This window comes from Terrapene carolina, unplaced genomic scaffold (genome assembly GCF_002925995.2).
Source record: "Terrapene carolina triunguis isolate 2854851 unplaced genomic scaffold, T_m_triunguis-2.0 Scaffold101, whole genome shotgun sequence".
Lineage (NCBI taxonomy): Eukaryota > Metazoa > Chordata > Testudines > Emydidae > Terrapene > Terrapene triunguis.
This window is the reverse complement of record NW_020664452.1, coordinates 94,182-109,816: the sequence shown is the minus strand read 5'-3', so window position 1 is coordinate 109,816 and position 15,635 is coordinate 94,182. Positions and strand designations below refer to the sequence as shown.

General features: G+C 42.0%; 1 protein-coding gene across 1 annotated transcript in view; it reads right to left on the bottom strand.

Moving 5' to 3' along the window:
- Positions 1-1,563: 1,563 nt before the first annotated feature.
- The window catches only part of LOC112112416 (E3 ubiquitin-protein ligase RNF170-like), an 18,032-nt gene continuing 3,960 nt past the window's right edge, over positions 1,564-15,635 (bottom strand). The window contains exons 2-6 of the mRNA XM_024208328.1: positions 12,021-12,096; positions 8,153-8,261; positions 4,050-4,123; positions 3,414-3,524; positions 1,564-1,869 (exon numbers count right to left, since the gene is read on the bottom strand). Of these exons, the coding sequence (XP_024064096.1) occupies positions 1,564-1,869; positions 3,414-3,524; positions 4,050-4,123; positions 8,153-8,261; positions 12,021-12,096 (676 nt within the window). The remainder of the gene's footprint in view (positions 1,870-3,413; positions 3,525-4,049; positions 4,124-8,152; positions 8,262-12,020; positions 12,097-15,635) is intronic.

The window sequence follows — 15,635 nt, the reverse complement described above, 5'->3', positions numbered from 1 at the left end:
GCCCTCTCCGTAGTACCTAGTATGAGGAAACAGTTCTCTATCTATGCTTTCTGAGGTCATAATTAAAACCAATGACAGTTGAAGGGTATAAAGTGGGGGGGGAGGACATAACACAGTAAATAACAGGGAAAAGGGTTCAATATTGGTATAGTATAGCATAAACTTCAAGAGGATGATAAAAGTTATGTCAATTGAAAATGTCACCCCAAAAAAAATCCCACAAACATGACTGTTAGAGACCAATATATTGTAAACAATAAATATTCATATATTTATATATACACACATGTAACATGAAGAGTAGTTGTTATTTTCAATACATATCACAAATTATCTATGTACAGAATGCAGTGTTTTCTTGCAGTATCCCAATAATTTTATCTACTTGCCAAAAAAAACAAAACAAAAAAAAAACAACAAGACTGTCATGGGCTTCCTACTATTTATATCATCATCATAAATTTGGCCTTAATGTTTTTTGCTGAACTAGTACAGGGACTTACCAGGAAACTACAGGGAGCATACAAAGTTTACAGGAAACGAATAACAATGCTGACTTTGTTAAAACTCAGATGCACAGAGCTTAAGGAAGCTGCTAAAAAATGTACCTTGTGTTCATATATTTGAGAGTTGGATAACGATTTGTTCAGATTCCTTGCATAATCCTTTCAATCCCTTTTTATTTCACTCTCCCTAGAGTACTTTTATTTAATTTTGTATTTTGACTCAAGCTAATATTATGAACATATTCATAGTGTCTGTTTTAACATCAAGATTACAATAGTTAAACAGATACCTGGGAAAGTTTGTAATCCGATGGATGAGCGTATCGTAATAAACTTTGGTGGCACAAAGCACCTACAGACAACCTCTTAGAGGAACCACGTAGTTGACATTTTATTCCCATGCCACACTCGTAGCGTCTTAGAAAGTTCTACAGTAATAAGACTATCTAGGGTCTCGAGATTAAATTTAGTAAACCAGAACTGAGATGCAACTAGTTAGATGTAAAGTGGTTTCCTGAAAAATGTTCAGGTATAAAGTGACTGACTTTGCAATTTTAGGCTTTGTGCATATGTAACGCCAACAGACCCTGGTCGTCGGTGGGCGGGATCAAACCTCAGAAGCTTAGTGCATGAGCCTCTAGTGCATGAGCTAAACGCCATATGGCTCTTAGCTAAGGATGTAGAGCAGACTCATTAATCTCTCTAAGTGGTGTTGGTGCCACTGCATGGGACAGAGCACCACACCCAGGTGGTGTGTGGGTTACACATAGCTCCCAGACACTGTCATTTCATGTCTTGTATGTTAAGGGAAGTCACATAAAAGGCTGCTTCACCTTGCAGGAACCTAGTAAATACATTGCTGTATTAATAACCTAGCCTTGTGAGCATTTGCACAAATTAATCACTTGGCCATGGCAAGTGTACTGACTCTCGCTCCACTATAGGTCAACGTTAGAATGTTCTTCAAAAATCAGTCCATCGCATGCTGCCCCCAGAGTCATGGAGAAGCCTGACACAATCTGATGAAGGCTCACGAAGAAGTAGAAGTTTGAGTCTATCAAGATTCTGACAGCATGGTCTGAGTTGTAGAACTTGCCATATTTATACCTTCTGATTCCATTTGCTGGCAAATGTTAAACATGCAAATTAAAAGGAGGAAAACGACAACTAGGTCATCGACTGCTGCAAGGATTCCACAAAGAGATTCATGCATCACGTCAAATCGGGAAGTTAAGCACATGATGGTCCCAAAGGAGCAAACAACAATTCTTAGGAAGAAGATCCATACGAGACCGCCCAGGGTGAAGATTCCTCTTAAGGCAAGATTTAGGAGTAGCGGCATGTCATAAAGGTAATCTGCAAACTAAATATTCAGTTGCATTGGGTTATGAAGTGATATTATTTTCTCTAACTCTAATTCATGGAGCTTTTTTGGTTACCAGATAAGCTTCTAATCAATGTTTTTAGTCTAAAATTTCTTAATCGCAAGATTTACCTCTAATGTCCAAGTCCAGCTACACTAGTCACTTATTTTCCAAGATTCAGAGACAGATTTTTTCAGAAGAGCTCAGCTCCCACTCAGATACCAAAATAAGAGACTAGACTTTCAAAACAACGCCTTATGTGTGGTGTTGTGCCCTTCGAAAATCCCACCATAATTGTTGTATTGACTGCTGATCTCTTTTGAAAAGGTCATCTTGGGTGTGGGCGTGGAGTGCTTCAACGTGAGACTGTACGCTCTTTTGAAAATCTGGCCTTAGCAGCCCAATCCAGCAGTCTTTACTCAGGCAAACTCCAGGCATGGGGAGGTAAATATAAAGAGGGACTGTAGGACTGAGCCCCTACTGGCAATAGCAGGTACTATGTAGGGTGTCCCGTTTTTAAAGGGACAGTCCCGTTTTTTGTGACTTTTTCTTATATAGGTGCCTATAGCCCCCGACCCCCTGTCCCATTTTTTTCACAGTTGCTATCTGGTCACCCTAGTACTATGATACCAAGATACCCAGTGACCCTTTAAGCTAACTAGTTTTTCCATACGGTACAGGCAATCGCTAGCCCCTGCTACACTCTGTTGCCCTGTTAGTATATTAAATTGATAAACTACGTACTGATCCATGCCTGGAGTAAATATACAAGAGGAAATATAATATCTGGATTTTCCCTTGGCCATTGTAATGGTTTAATGAAGTAAGGAAAACTATTAACCTGAAGAAATAACCTCCAGCCCAGAGGCTAAAGTAAGATCCGTAGCCATTAGCAGGCCCTCCACCAGGAGGCAAGGAAGAGCTGCCTAGGGCAGGCAATACATGTTGTCTAGCAAGGAATCAGCATGACTTATACAGCACATGTACGTCTAGCCTTCATCTTACACAGCTGTCCCATTGCCCGTTGAGCCTCCAGGCCTGCTGGGATTTTGGCCTCAGTGGGTAGTTTACACTGTAGACAATGTGAACAGCCATGCTAGCTTCATCCCTGAGAGTTTGGCCACCTCCAAACAGAAAGATGATAACTCCTTTCTGGTTTTGGATCTGACTTAGAAGCAAACCCCCTAGAGGCAGGCTAAGATCCTGGGGTTCAAAACTGAGCCACATACTCCAGTTTGGCCCATCTCTAGTTCAGTTTTCTCTCCCTTACCTAATCTCCCCACTTGTTTTCCCCTCCCTTTCAGAATGACTGAGCCGGGACCTAAGCACCCTGGTCAAAATCACCTGCCGCAGGGCACCCGGCTAATAGGAACGTTGAGCCTTGCTGTAACTGGCACGACTTCCTTACAAAGCTACAAACAATGTGAACACCCAAAGACGGAACTCCCATACTGACCAATTAGTTTACACTGTTCAGTCTCTTTCAACCCACTGCAGCTTGGGATAGGGCTAATTAAGCGGATGTAGAAATATCCGCACTTACAGGTCGAGGTTGTCCAGAGAAACGCTTGTTGTAATCTCTGATGTCACGTACAATCCGCTTGCTTGGCTTATCTTGTTGATTTTCACAAGAGGCATTACACAGAAGAATCACCTTCCCATGGAAAACAAAAATGAGCGTTAGAACTATACAGCTGAATGTAAAGCGATGCAGGTCTTGCAGCATTAAGAAAAATACTCTTCTGCAATTTATTATGTCTGTCAATATTTCTGTCACAATGACCTTTGCCTGGCTCCAAGTTTCAGGTCAGTGGGTCCATTTCCTACATGCAAACCCTCTCCTTCTGAAAGGAGTGTATGTTCTCTCAATATAATGTGCAGCCTCTGGCAAGGGTCAGATGAGGATAAGAAGTTCTGTCTTGGTTTTATGAAATATTTATGCCAGAGATTCAACAACTATGATGGGGGGGAAGCACTGGAGGCACATTTAATATTTTACAGCATTCCCTGATATGACAGGCTTCAGATGATAGAGGCAAATGACTGTAGTGCCATTCCAGCCTAAATGGGTTTTGAGATGCTAGAAAATAAGAGGCTGTACAAATATTACCCTTGGTATCTCTTCTCTTAATTCACTAACTGTCAAAAAGCAGATGTATAGAATAGAAATTACTCTTACTTTTTGTCTGCAGAGAGGACAGTTTATTGCTCCTAACCAGGAACCATGTTTCCAGTATGTAATTAGACAGGAACCTACAAAAAGCAAAATTGATATATTAAGGCAAATGGTCTGGAGAATATTTAGGTAAAAAGGATTTACAGGGAGGCCATCTAAGTTATTAGCCCCCTTTCCTCCCCTTGTATCTGCCTAGACGCCACTCTGAAAAGTGATGGTGTAAAAATGGCACTGCTCCTTCTGTGTGTTCAGAGACATATCTGCTTCTTTCAGGTGAGACTCTGAAGTACAATAGGACCTGACTCTAAAAGGAGCCACATTGACCTCCACAGGGCCACTTTTGGAATAAGGTGCTCATCACTGTGAATAAGGGGATGAGAAACTGGCTCTTAGTGACTAAAAATTTTTTTACTCCCCTATTGCTGTCATCTCTGTGGAACTGCCACAGCTGCTGGGTTCTGTTCTGTCCTCTTCTACAACAGAAGGGTAAGTTCCAATTGCATGCCCATCAAGGCAACTCCTCTGTTCTTATATTATGTCCTCAGTTTCACCAGCACAACTTCACTGAAGACAGAGGGTTGCACAGATATAACTCAGGCCACAGTTTGAGGACAGAGTGATTGCACAAGCACTGCTGAGGGCAGTATTTGATATAACAGCTCGAAACCCAGAAAGAGCCCAGCTTGACTTTCAGATCCCAGGCTCTGCTTGCCAGCCTGACCGTGAGAAAAATATCTTTTCACTTGTAAACTGATCTGATTTGCTATGAACACAGTGAAAATAACTGTGGAACCCCCAAAATGCCATTTTTGATTGTCATTTTATAGACCTGAACTGCACTTTAATTCTTTTATTCTTAAAAATAACCTGTACCAGCCGGTGGGCACTCCTGAGCAACCCTATAATATCAAGTCTTTGAGAGCCCACAATTTAGGAAAAAATCAGTAATTATACTTTCTTTTTTAGGATCATGCTTCAGAAGGGTGGCTACATGGGAAACAATGTTTTACCTGGTGCATATGAAATCAAGTATATAGCTATTAGGGATGTTATATAATAGAAATGCTATTAGGGATATTAAATTTGGCCCAAAAGTTTTTGGGGTTTTTTGTTTGTTTTTTGCAAGGGAGCCTCACCCCAATATCTGAAACAATGGCTGCAATATTTAACATTTGGTTTTGTTTGAGTGCAGTTTTTGTTTGTTTGTTTGTTTTTACAGCCTTTATTTCTTGTTTGCATGTGCAAAATCTCAGTTTTGAAAACAGACAGCATCTAGATCTAAATCCCCGTGTTGTGTGTATAAATGCAGCCCAGCATCCAGCTCCAAGCTTTTGCATGTGCAAAGCTCAGATAGAAAAAACTTCATGTTGGATTTCAGAGGTTGCCAGAGGCGTAGCGAGCGCCCTCCAAACCCTACGACCGGAGGGGGCCCCGCAAGGAAGGGGGCCCCTAAAAGTGGCAAAATAAATACCACATTCCAGTTTCTGCATTGTAAGGGGCCCCGCCCGGACATATGTTCGGAGGGGGCCACCGTTCGGAGGGGGCCACGTTCTTTGTTGCTACGGCCCTGGAGGTGGCTTTGGCCATTTAAGCCCTTACCCTGCACTAGGATCCATGTGGGCAGATTGCTTTATGCCAACCCCTCCTGAAGACAACAGGATCTCAGTGCATGATCAAATCTTCCAATGGCTTTTAAAAAAGCAACCCATGGCAATTAAAAATGTTGCCTGTTGAATCGTTTGTAAAGGATCGCAGGAAGGGAAAGACCCCTCTGAAGTTCAGGTATTTGTGTGTCTGTGTTTTCATAAATTAGACCAAATCCCATTTTAATCAAGTTTGCTACACTGCTTTTTGAGGGAGTTCACGGGGCTTCATTGAAATACTCTGTGGTTATTGGTAATTAGAAAAAAATATTGGTTCAAGATCAGTTTTCCTCCTAACTTCCTGAACATATGGTTCAAAAGGAATCTGAAAATGAAAACTTAGGGAAGAACTGTATGAATTACCAATAATAATAAATTCCAATTTTTCTGTAAATCTCCAGTTAATCTTCTTGAAAAGCTATGGGTTGGCCACATTTAAAAAAAACAATAAAACTTTGTGTCCGAGTGGGATTTATCAGAAGTGCTCAGCATTGACCTAATCCTGCTCTGATGGAAACCAGTGGGCATTTTACCATTGACTTCAGTCAGGGCGGATTTAGGCCTTTGCTGCACTTTTTTGATAGTCTGCTTTTCATGTCTAAAATGGATAAAACTTTAGAGTGGGACTTTGTGCAAGGGGCCGATTCTATATCAATAAATATTTTACAACACTGGGGTGCGATCATGTTTTTGAAGAATAAATGATTATACGGTTGGAGGAAAACAAAGTCTAAAGAAAGAAAAGGAAATAAGTCTAGGTAAGAGGAAAAGATGATAATGTTATTCTTCACTGCTACGTCTTTCTCCTCATTTGAAAAATCTGTATAATGCAGCTTGTCTGATATTATTTGAAACGTGTGTTGGGGCCATATGTTTTGCTCAGATTTGTTCTGGCTTGGATTAAATTCAAGATCTTTTTCTGTGTGCATGTGCATTTTATCAAGCAATGCATGTACACCAGCCCAACCCATACAAGGAGAATCCTCAAGTATTCCCATGTAGACTCTCATATAGTGGCTGGTTCCTAGGAAGTGCTCCCTGATTTTGATAAATTATTTATTTGCACTGTGCTTTTTATTGTGAAGATGGAGGTAGTGTGCTTGAACAAGCTGTGCAGAACAATGATACTTCCTAGGGAAAAAAATGTCTTTCTGTAATAGAAAATAAATCTTCCAGCACATTTCCATGCACCTACCCACATCTACTGCTGAGATCTGTTTTCTTACCAAAGCACATAGTAGTGGATGTGATGATGTCCTAGGAAAAGATGGTCCCACCACTCTCTTCAGCATGTGCTTATGGTGTGTTGTCCCCCCCTCCCCCCAAAACCCCTGCCACAGCATTAGTGTCTGATGGTCTTATTCTCATTTACACTAAAGTCTCTTTATACCGTTCTGGTACTGTCAAGGGAGCTTAAAGTGTCAGTTGGATGTAAATGTAATTTACATCTGCTTTAAGGCCCCTTTACACAGCCAGAGCACAATGGTTGCACAATTTTTTTGCCTATGCAAACATGGAAGTACATCATGAAATCAGTTCATAGATTGTTCCAGTTTTATACCAGCGTAATTCCTTTTAAGTCAATAATTACATCAGCATAAAAATTCAGTTCAGCACTGGAGAATCACCCTGGTATTTAAGCTTTCCCTCCCCCCTCCCCCACTTCAAAACAAATAGGAAAATATAAAAGCTTGTATTTATGTAGCATTAAGGTTACCATTTTACACACTCATAAGTCAAGACATCCAGAAGTTGAGGCTCTCCTAGTAATCTTAACTCACCTCATGGCACATATTGGGCCTGATTCTGATCTCTCTTACTTCAATTTTATACCAGTGTAAATGTGACCAGAACAATCCCATTGAGAATTGTGGATTTTAAAAGTATACCCATAGAGAGAGACCAATTGTTCTCTTAGATATACGGGGGCAATTCAAGCTGACTTCCATGGGAGCTGTATAGATGGATTGGAGATCAAAATTGGGCCCCATGTGTGCATTATAAATTGACATTATAAATTGAACTTTACATTTCTTAGTTTCTTCGTGTTTAAAGTTATAACTTTAACATTATAGGAATGCGGGATTTGTACTCTTTGTTTTTGCATAAATATTACAATCTGTATTTACTACCCTTTTGTGCATCCCATGGGCTCCACTGGAATTGATCAATATAAGACTGGCATCAGAGGTATCTGTTGCCTGTTTATTGCCTCAAGATTTTCTGGGTATTTCAAACCCTTTCACAGCCTCATACATGTAAAGGCAGTGGGCAAACAGAAATGTTGTTGTTGATTTTTCTAGTGATTTCAAATTAACAAAGATGGGTGTGATCCTACTCCCAGTGGCAGAACTGCCATGGATTTAGTGGATTCACAAGTACACACATCCTGAGATTTCAGTAATGTGTGTGGTGTACATACTCATTTACGAAGCACTGTGCATGCTAATCTGGAAAACTTACCACAAAATAAATGTCCACAATTGGTTTCTACTGGGAAAGTAGCTGTTTGGAGGCAGATTGGGCAGCTTAAATCACTGTGATAAGGAGGTTGCCAATGTCTGAGAGCTTCCTAAAGGAGAAAAAAAAATCAAACATTTCTAGTAGGTGCATATTTTGATTGACATATTCAGTTTATTAATAATTATTAATAGCACATGTCTTCAAACAGCTTCATAAACATTCACTACAAAACAGCCGTGTGAGGCATCATCTCCACAGAAATAGATGGGGAAAATGAGGCACACAGAAGTTAAGTGACTTGTCCACTGCCACAGATGGGATCAGGGTCAGAAGTAGAATTAGAACTCGGGGGGTTCCTTGCCTCCAGTCATGTGATCAGACCAGTAGATCATGTCTCTTTCCTGGACGATGTAAATGGGTTAGTCCATTACATTGCTCAGCTCATCATTACTGCTAACTCAAAGCCCTAAATTCTGCCTCAGCAGTCCAAATATTTCTTTGGCCCTCCACTGCCACTATTATTCTCCTCCATCTTCCTCAGTAACGTCCTAAATACATTGGAATGAACTGATTAGGGTGTATGTGTACTACTGCCTGCTGTGGGGTGGCATCGTTACCTGCCAACTGTGTGTCGTAGGCCCTCTATAGTTAATACCTCAAATAGAGGGCATGGTTTCAAAGTAGCATGATACAAGTTCTACCCTTGTGATGCTCTAGAGGAGCACTGTGAGGTCATAAGTGGCCAGGCATTTATTACAATACCTTTAGAGCACCCTAGCCTACAATTCTAATCTATGAAAGCCATAAGGCTTACCTTGGTTTCCAGATGTTTTTTTCTAGATTACCCACGTTCCCATTGCTAAAAAGCCAATCTACCTGGCATTATGTTCATCTCTGCCAGGTCGGACTTAGTGAGTGGCGAGGAAACCACTCAGGTGCAATTTTTCGTACTGCATATCAAATCCTTGCTGTCATTGACAGTTTTTGCCAGCTTCGCTCATTCAGATTTATGAGCTGGTCTGTAATGGCTCATGAGACAGAATGTGCTTGTCTTGTATTATTTATACAGATCAATGAAAAACTTGCATTTAGGTAATCATCACTTGTCATAGCTACTCTTAGATCAGCCAGTGCAGTTAGTCTATTCTCCTGGAGATATAGTTATTCTAATTTTCATGTCACTCCCATTAAGTATTGGGGTCTTCTGAATTGAACTTCCACAGAAGTTCATCTGTTTTAAGGCATGTGCTGAAAGTGGGTAATGCCATTTGTCATTCACATCTTATGTACTTTCAAAGGGTACAGATGGAGGACTAGCATCAATTCCACAATTTCATTTTGCACTTTGATCAGAAAGCGGTGTAAAGTATTTGTGGCTTACGATGACGGACAAAATTCTATGGAATTTCTTTTCCACAGAGAAAAATCAGGCAAACATATGATTATCTCATGCGATCACCATATGCTTGTCATACCTTATTGCTCAACAAGATCATCAGTGCCAATTTTCTTATTTGCTCTGATTCATAGTTCAAACACCAGGTTGGCATACACTTTCCTGACAAATCACTGAACCCACTTTCATATTTGATCTATTTATGCAGGGCCGGCTCTAGGTTTTTTGCTGCCCCAAGCAAAAAAAAATGTTTGGCTGCCCCCCAGCCCTTGGCTCTCACCCCCCCCACACTGCCCTCCCCCACCCACATGCCCTGCCGCCCCAGCGCTGGGCTTTCGCCCCCCCACCGCACCCCCTGCTGCCCCAGCCCTGGGCTCCCCCGCACCAGTGGTGACTCCACCCGCTCCCCCCTCACCTCCAGCCGGTCCGGCACTGGCAGGATCGGGGATAAGCAGCAGGGCTCCCGGGCCGCGCCTCAGCCCAGGGTCCCTCCAGCCAGGCTCCCGCCTCCAGGACCGGCTGGGACCCGGGAGGGCAGAGCCGGGGGACTGCCCCGGCAGGGGGCTGAGGAGCCGGGGCAGGGTAGTCCCAGAGGGAGCAGAGCCCCGGAGAGCGGGATGCCCCGCACGGCAGCGCCCCGCCCTCTATGGCCCCGCTGCTGCTGCTTCTGGCCGCCCTGCCGCAGTCTCTGGGCAGCTTGGGCCGCTTCACTCAGCCCCGGCTGCGGCGCTGGGGGGCAGCCGCCCTGCGGCATCTGCGGGCGGCTCCCAGCCCGAGTGTCGCCCGCTTGGAGACTGCCCAGCCCAGCCACAAAGTGTGGGCGCTGCTCCCGCGCGGCGCAAACTGCAGTGGCCCCAGGGTGCCCCCTATGCACGACGCGCTGCTGCTGCCAGGACGGACTCTAGGCTTTTGCCGCCTGAAGAAAAAAAAAAAAAAAAAAATGGCCAGAATACCGCCCCCGAAAATGTGCCACCCCAAGCACGTGCTTGGTTTGCTGTTGCCTAGAGCCAGCCCTGTATTTATGGAAGATGTGATAAAAGGGAAAAATAGAACTTAGAACTTTGAATGTCAGATATCAGCAGAGCCAGAGAAACTAATGAAGATTCAATCACATTTAAAAATCAGGCATGGGTTTAATTTTTATTAATTTAGCTCTTTCAAGAAAAAAAAAGAGACAGGCTAACATGTATTTCTGCAAAATAACGGAGCATGAATCCAGGTATTCATCCCATAGCATAGTCTAAAATTATCAGTTCATTGAGTTAATATGTTTGAAATCAGCACCCTCTAATTCATTTCTTTGCATGACAAAGATCTGTAACTAGGAGGAATACATTTTTAAAAAATAAAATATCAAAACTATTGACAAAATTCTCTTCTTTCTGTAGTCACGATATTGTAAATGTGTACAGAATCTTTCTTGTACATGCTGTGTGTGAAATATATGAATTGCTTCACCCACCACTGAAATGCAGCCGCCTCTGGAGAGGAATAATAGCACACAGCAACATAACAAACATGTTAGGACAAGAAGTGTCATATACCACACTCAGTTAAGTGACAAAGTAATTTAAGATAGACTGAATGTTAATTACCCCCACTGGAATTTGTCCAGGTCACTGGGAACAACGGTTCTCTTGAAAAAATTACTATGGGTGTTTTAAGTGGTGAGGCTCTCAGTTTCACCTCTCATCAGAACAGACCTCTCCAGCAGCATAGAACACCTTAACATTCTGGAATGATGCTAGTTCAGCAGTATCTAGAAGGAAGACTACCACCTGATGAAAATCCAACACCACTTCATGCAGCAATCTGGGTTTGCCTTAAAGATCTCCTGTCTAAGAACTGACCAGGTTGCACCCTGCTCAGCTGCTGAGATACTGATAACAAGGGAGCCCAAGGTAGGGGAAATGGAATTACAAACAGCAACAGCAGCCCTGAAAAATGACCTCACAGTAAACAGATTTTAACGCAATATGATTTAAAAAACACACGTGGCACAGCACATTAATGTATTCCAGCTCCCAGTGTGGTTCATGGGGGATACTTGTAAACTCTTATTTCATCAAAGTTTGACATAAAGGGGCAGATTCTCATCTGATGTAAATTGTCACAGCTCCACTGATGGAACTATGGAACTATGACAGTTGAGGATCTGCCCCAGAGTCCACAGCCTTTGTTTACATGTGTTGCATATTTTACCTAATTGGATTATGTATCAGCCTTTCGTTTGAAAAGTAATAAAACACTTTATTGAAAAGTAATAAAACATTGCTGCAAATCAGACTGATAAAAAACAAGGAGCAAATGTGTTTCTAATTATGTAACTGAGCTATTGAATCAAGGGAAACCCAGCAGTCCCAGACCGTAACTGATGGAAATTCTGAAAAGCTCACCTGACCTCTGGACCTCAACAAGTATAAACTACTTGGGTATTTTATATTGAAATAGGTTTTAAAATAATGAACTTACAATAGGATTCCTAGGGGACAAATGTTTATAGTCTTTTTCCAGATGACTCATCTTCTGCTGACTTAAATTAGCAAACCTGTAAAAAAACAGAGTTTATGCCATTTAGAAAATGGGAGACTTCGATGTTAGTGTGTTGTCATGCAATATTAGTCCCAATTCCTGAGTTGAGTCATTGCACAAATGGGTGCATAAACTCATCAAATGCTAAGCTTTTTTCTAGTAGGAGCAGCCAGTAAGTGATATCGTGTTTAGACATTGAAAATACTAGCCACTATACTCAAGGCATCATGTGTATCCATTTTTTTAAACATCAGAAAGTCAGATGACAATCTGACAATGATCCCCTCATGACACCCCAAGAATATGTAAATAAAGCAAAGAAATTTAAATATAGTGCTACCAAGCAAGCAGTTATTTATCTTCTTGTGATATTTACTTATTGAATGAAGTGAGATGGAAAATTCTCTAACTCCTGCAATGTGATCTTACCACAATAAGATTAATGTGTCAACTTTCTTGGTCCTGAGCCTGCAAGTTGTTCTACATGGGCACACCTCTGCACCTAACAGGTCTCTTGATTTCAAAGGGGCTCCATACAGTTCCGGCATCTACCCACATTGGGACAATTGCAAGATTAAGATCTTATTTTGTTTCATTGTATATTTCATGCAGTATGACAAATTTCAAATCAAAAGAAAAGGCCAGACTAGAATGGCAGTAGCTTTACTGAGATAAAAGCCCTAATTGAAATTACTGGTTACTCAGAATGCGGAGGGCTTGCAAGATTTGGCCATATATTGTAATAATCTCCATTAGCTTAAAAACAGCTTTCCTGCAGTAGAAACAAAACCTAATATCTTTCTATGGATATGCATCTTAGAAAAGGACAGCCGTGCCCTTTGGGGAGGCGGGTGAAAGCGGGTATGTGTAGGCTTTTAGTAATCATTATTAGAGTGGCTTATTCAGCCCCCTAGATTGTCTTTGTCTTTTGACTTGGGGAATAGGTCCATAGAAATTAGCACATTTTAAATAAACTAAACTAAAAATACATCTGAAGAGCTTTCATTGCTTCCCTGCCCTGCCCAGCCTTTTGGAATTCTTCAGATTGTACAAAGTTCTCCAGAAGAGGACCACTCTGACCACAGCTACAATGGCTTTGACTTTTCCCTGGCAGAGTCAAAGACTGAGGGCCAGGTTCTGAAGCTGCCAGTGGAACTTCTCCAGGGTTATACTGGTGTAACTGATGTCAGAATCCATCCCTAAAGGGTGCATTTCTGATCCTCCATATAAATGTTTGCACCTGCATTCTGGGAAAGAAGGCTGGGGGCTTTCTAGCCAGTGAAACGAGAAATCTCCTATTCAGTGGCTACAAAGAGAAGTGTTTGGGTCAGCCAGGAGGGATAGATTTTGTAATTTTTGAGTGATAAAGCTGTGATTTCCAAAGCCAGGTAAGGGATTTAGATGCTTCGTTCCTATTACAATTAATGGGAGCTGGACATCCCAGATCCTTAAGGCAGTTGGGAAAAAAAAAAAAAGTCTCAGCCTGACTGCCAAGCAGGTAATGAATTTTGTCTTGTCACACTGGGCTTCCATACTGCCAGTGTTGTACATGGCAAAATTATTTACACAAGATGACTAGATACTGACAGGGAGAGACTGAAAAATATCACTTATATTCAAAAGGTGTGGGTTTTAAAATCTATTTAATACATGGGTATAAAAGCACTTTTTCCTGTATGAATTTTCTTGTATATGTCTACACGAGATATTGTAACACTATATACTTCCCTTTCAAAATAATGGCGTCAGTGATCTAATAAGACTTATCCACCTCTAAATGTTGTGATCTTGTGATCGTCCTCAGACAATACATTCTAGGTAACAAAAGAGGCTGTAGGTTGCGGTTTCACAGTTCCTTTCTCACGGATATTTCTACAAACCTCCAGTGTTCAGTCTAATTATATTTATATAAAAATGGGCTGCGGATGGATTTTTGAAACCAAAGGTAATATCTATCACTGCGAGAAAGGAGGAAAAACTATTTTTGTTGTCATTGAGCAGTGGGCTGCTCACTGATCTGCCCCAATGGGAAACAAAATTGCCGTTTTGAAAAATGCATGGGCCTGTTCTTGCTCCCATTGAAGTCAATGTCAGCAAAACTCCAGTTGACTTTAGTGGAAGTAGGAACATACCCCAGGTATGGTGAGGTATGTGAGGAGCATTCAGGTACGCAGCCTTTACACAGGGGCAACTAAAAGCACACCCTTTCCAAACGGAGAAATCGGTGGCCAGTGCACTACTCATTAATATAGAAATAAACGGTCATCACTGGGAAAGGAAATAAGTAACTTAACTCAGGGTCATCTTCCTCTTTTGTTACCTTTCATTGTCATAGTTAAGAATTAACCCTTTTTAATCAATAGATAATTTTCTGCTGATGCAGGCCCGCCTTTTGTAGCCCAAAGGAAACCAGAGACAGTCTTGATAAGTCGCTTGTGTGCAGTGTATGGAAAGATGACTTTAGTCAATATTAAATATTCAAGATGTGCTCTTTTTGGTTAATGTCACAACAATCCACTATGCCCCCGTGAATGATGCAAAATATGTTTGATGCAGAGGCAAGGTTCAATATTAGTGTTCAATACAAGAATATCAAATAGCTTCCTTATCACAGAGGTATTAACTGCAACAAGGTGAAAAGTGAGTTTAAAAAGGTCAATTTACATTGATTATTATTGCTCACCTCAGTGGTCCTGTGAGATGTTTGGACTTTGCTCTTGGAAACACTGACGGGCATGGATAGCCTTACTCAGGTGAGTTGTCCTACTGAAGCGGCACTGCTCACGCGAGTAAAGCACCGTATCTGTGTTTGCAGGATCTGGGCTGGCTTTATGCAGGGTGATATTTGAAACCACTCACTAAGGGATTGATTATGCCAGACATGGGCTAAGGTGGTGTCGGTGAGCTGCTGTGCTGGTAGAAGTGCCTGGGGCACCGTAAAGGTGATACATTGTACTGTAACTGGAGCTCTGCACCTGGAGGTTTAATTCTAGTCTAAGTGCTTTTGCAGGTTAAAGAGAAGCATCTTCTAGAAGCTGGTTGGATTGCTGTAGTGATCTCTCTAAAAAACGGAAATGTGATGCCCAGAATTGGGTAGATTTCAGCAGTGCAAAGGGCTGTGGATAATGGGGCCAGACTACTCCCATAAAAAATGAGTTGAGATAAGCTGCATCCTTATCTCTGACCTGAGTCTCCCATTTGTAGTTTAAAGTGACCATTGGTTTAAAAAAAGAAACAGAGCTGCCATCTGTTTAACTTGAACTAAATCCAACATCTAAAATAGGTCTCAGCAAAGGGAAAAGAGTTCGAATGCCGCCAGGGAAATAGTCTGTCCCTGAGCTGCGCATGTCCTTGTTAATGCAGTCCTCCCCAGGTTTATCAGCAGGGCCAGCTCTAGCTTTTTTGCCGCCCCAGGCAAAAAAAAAAAAAAAAAAAGGCGGCCGCAGGTGGGTGAAGGGCGGCACCCGCCCGCTCCCTCCACCCGTGGGCAGCCAGGCGTTGCAGCCCGCTCGCAGCCGGGCGAGGGGCTCCCCCCTCCGGCCTTGGGGTGTCTCT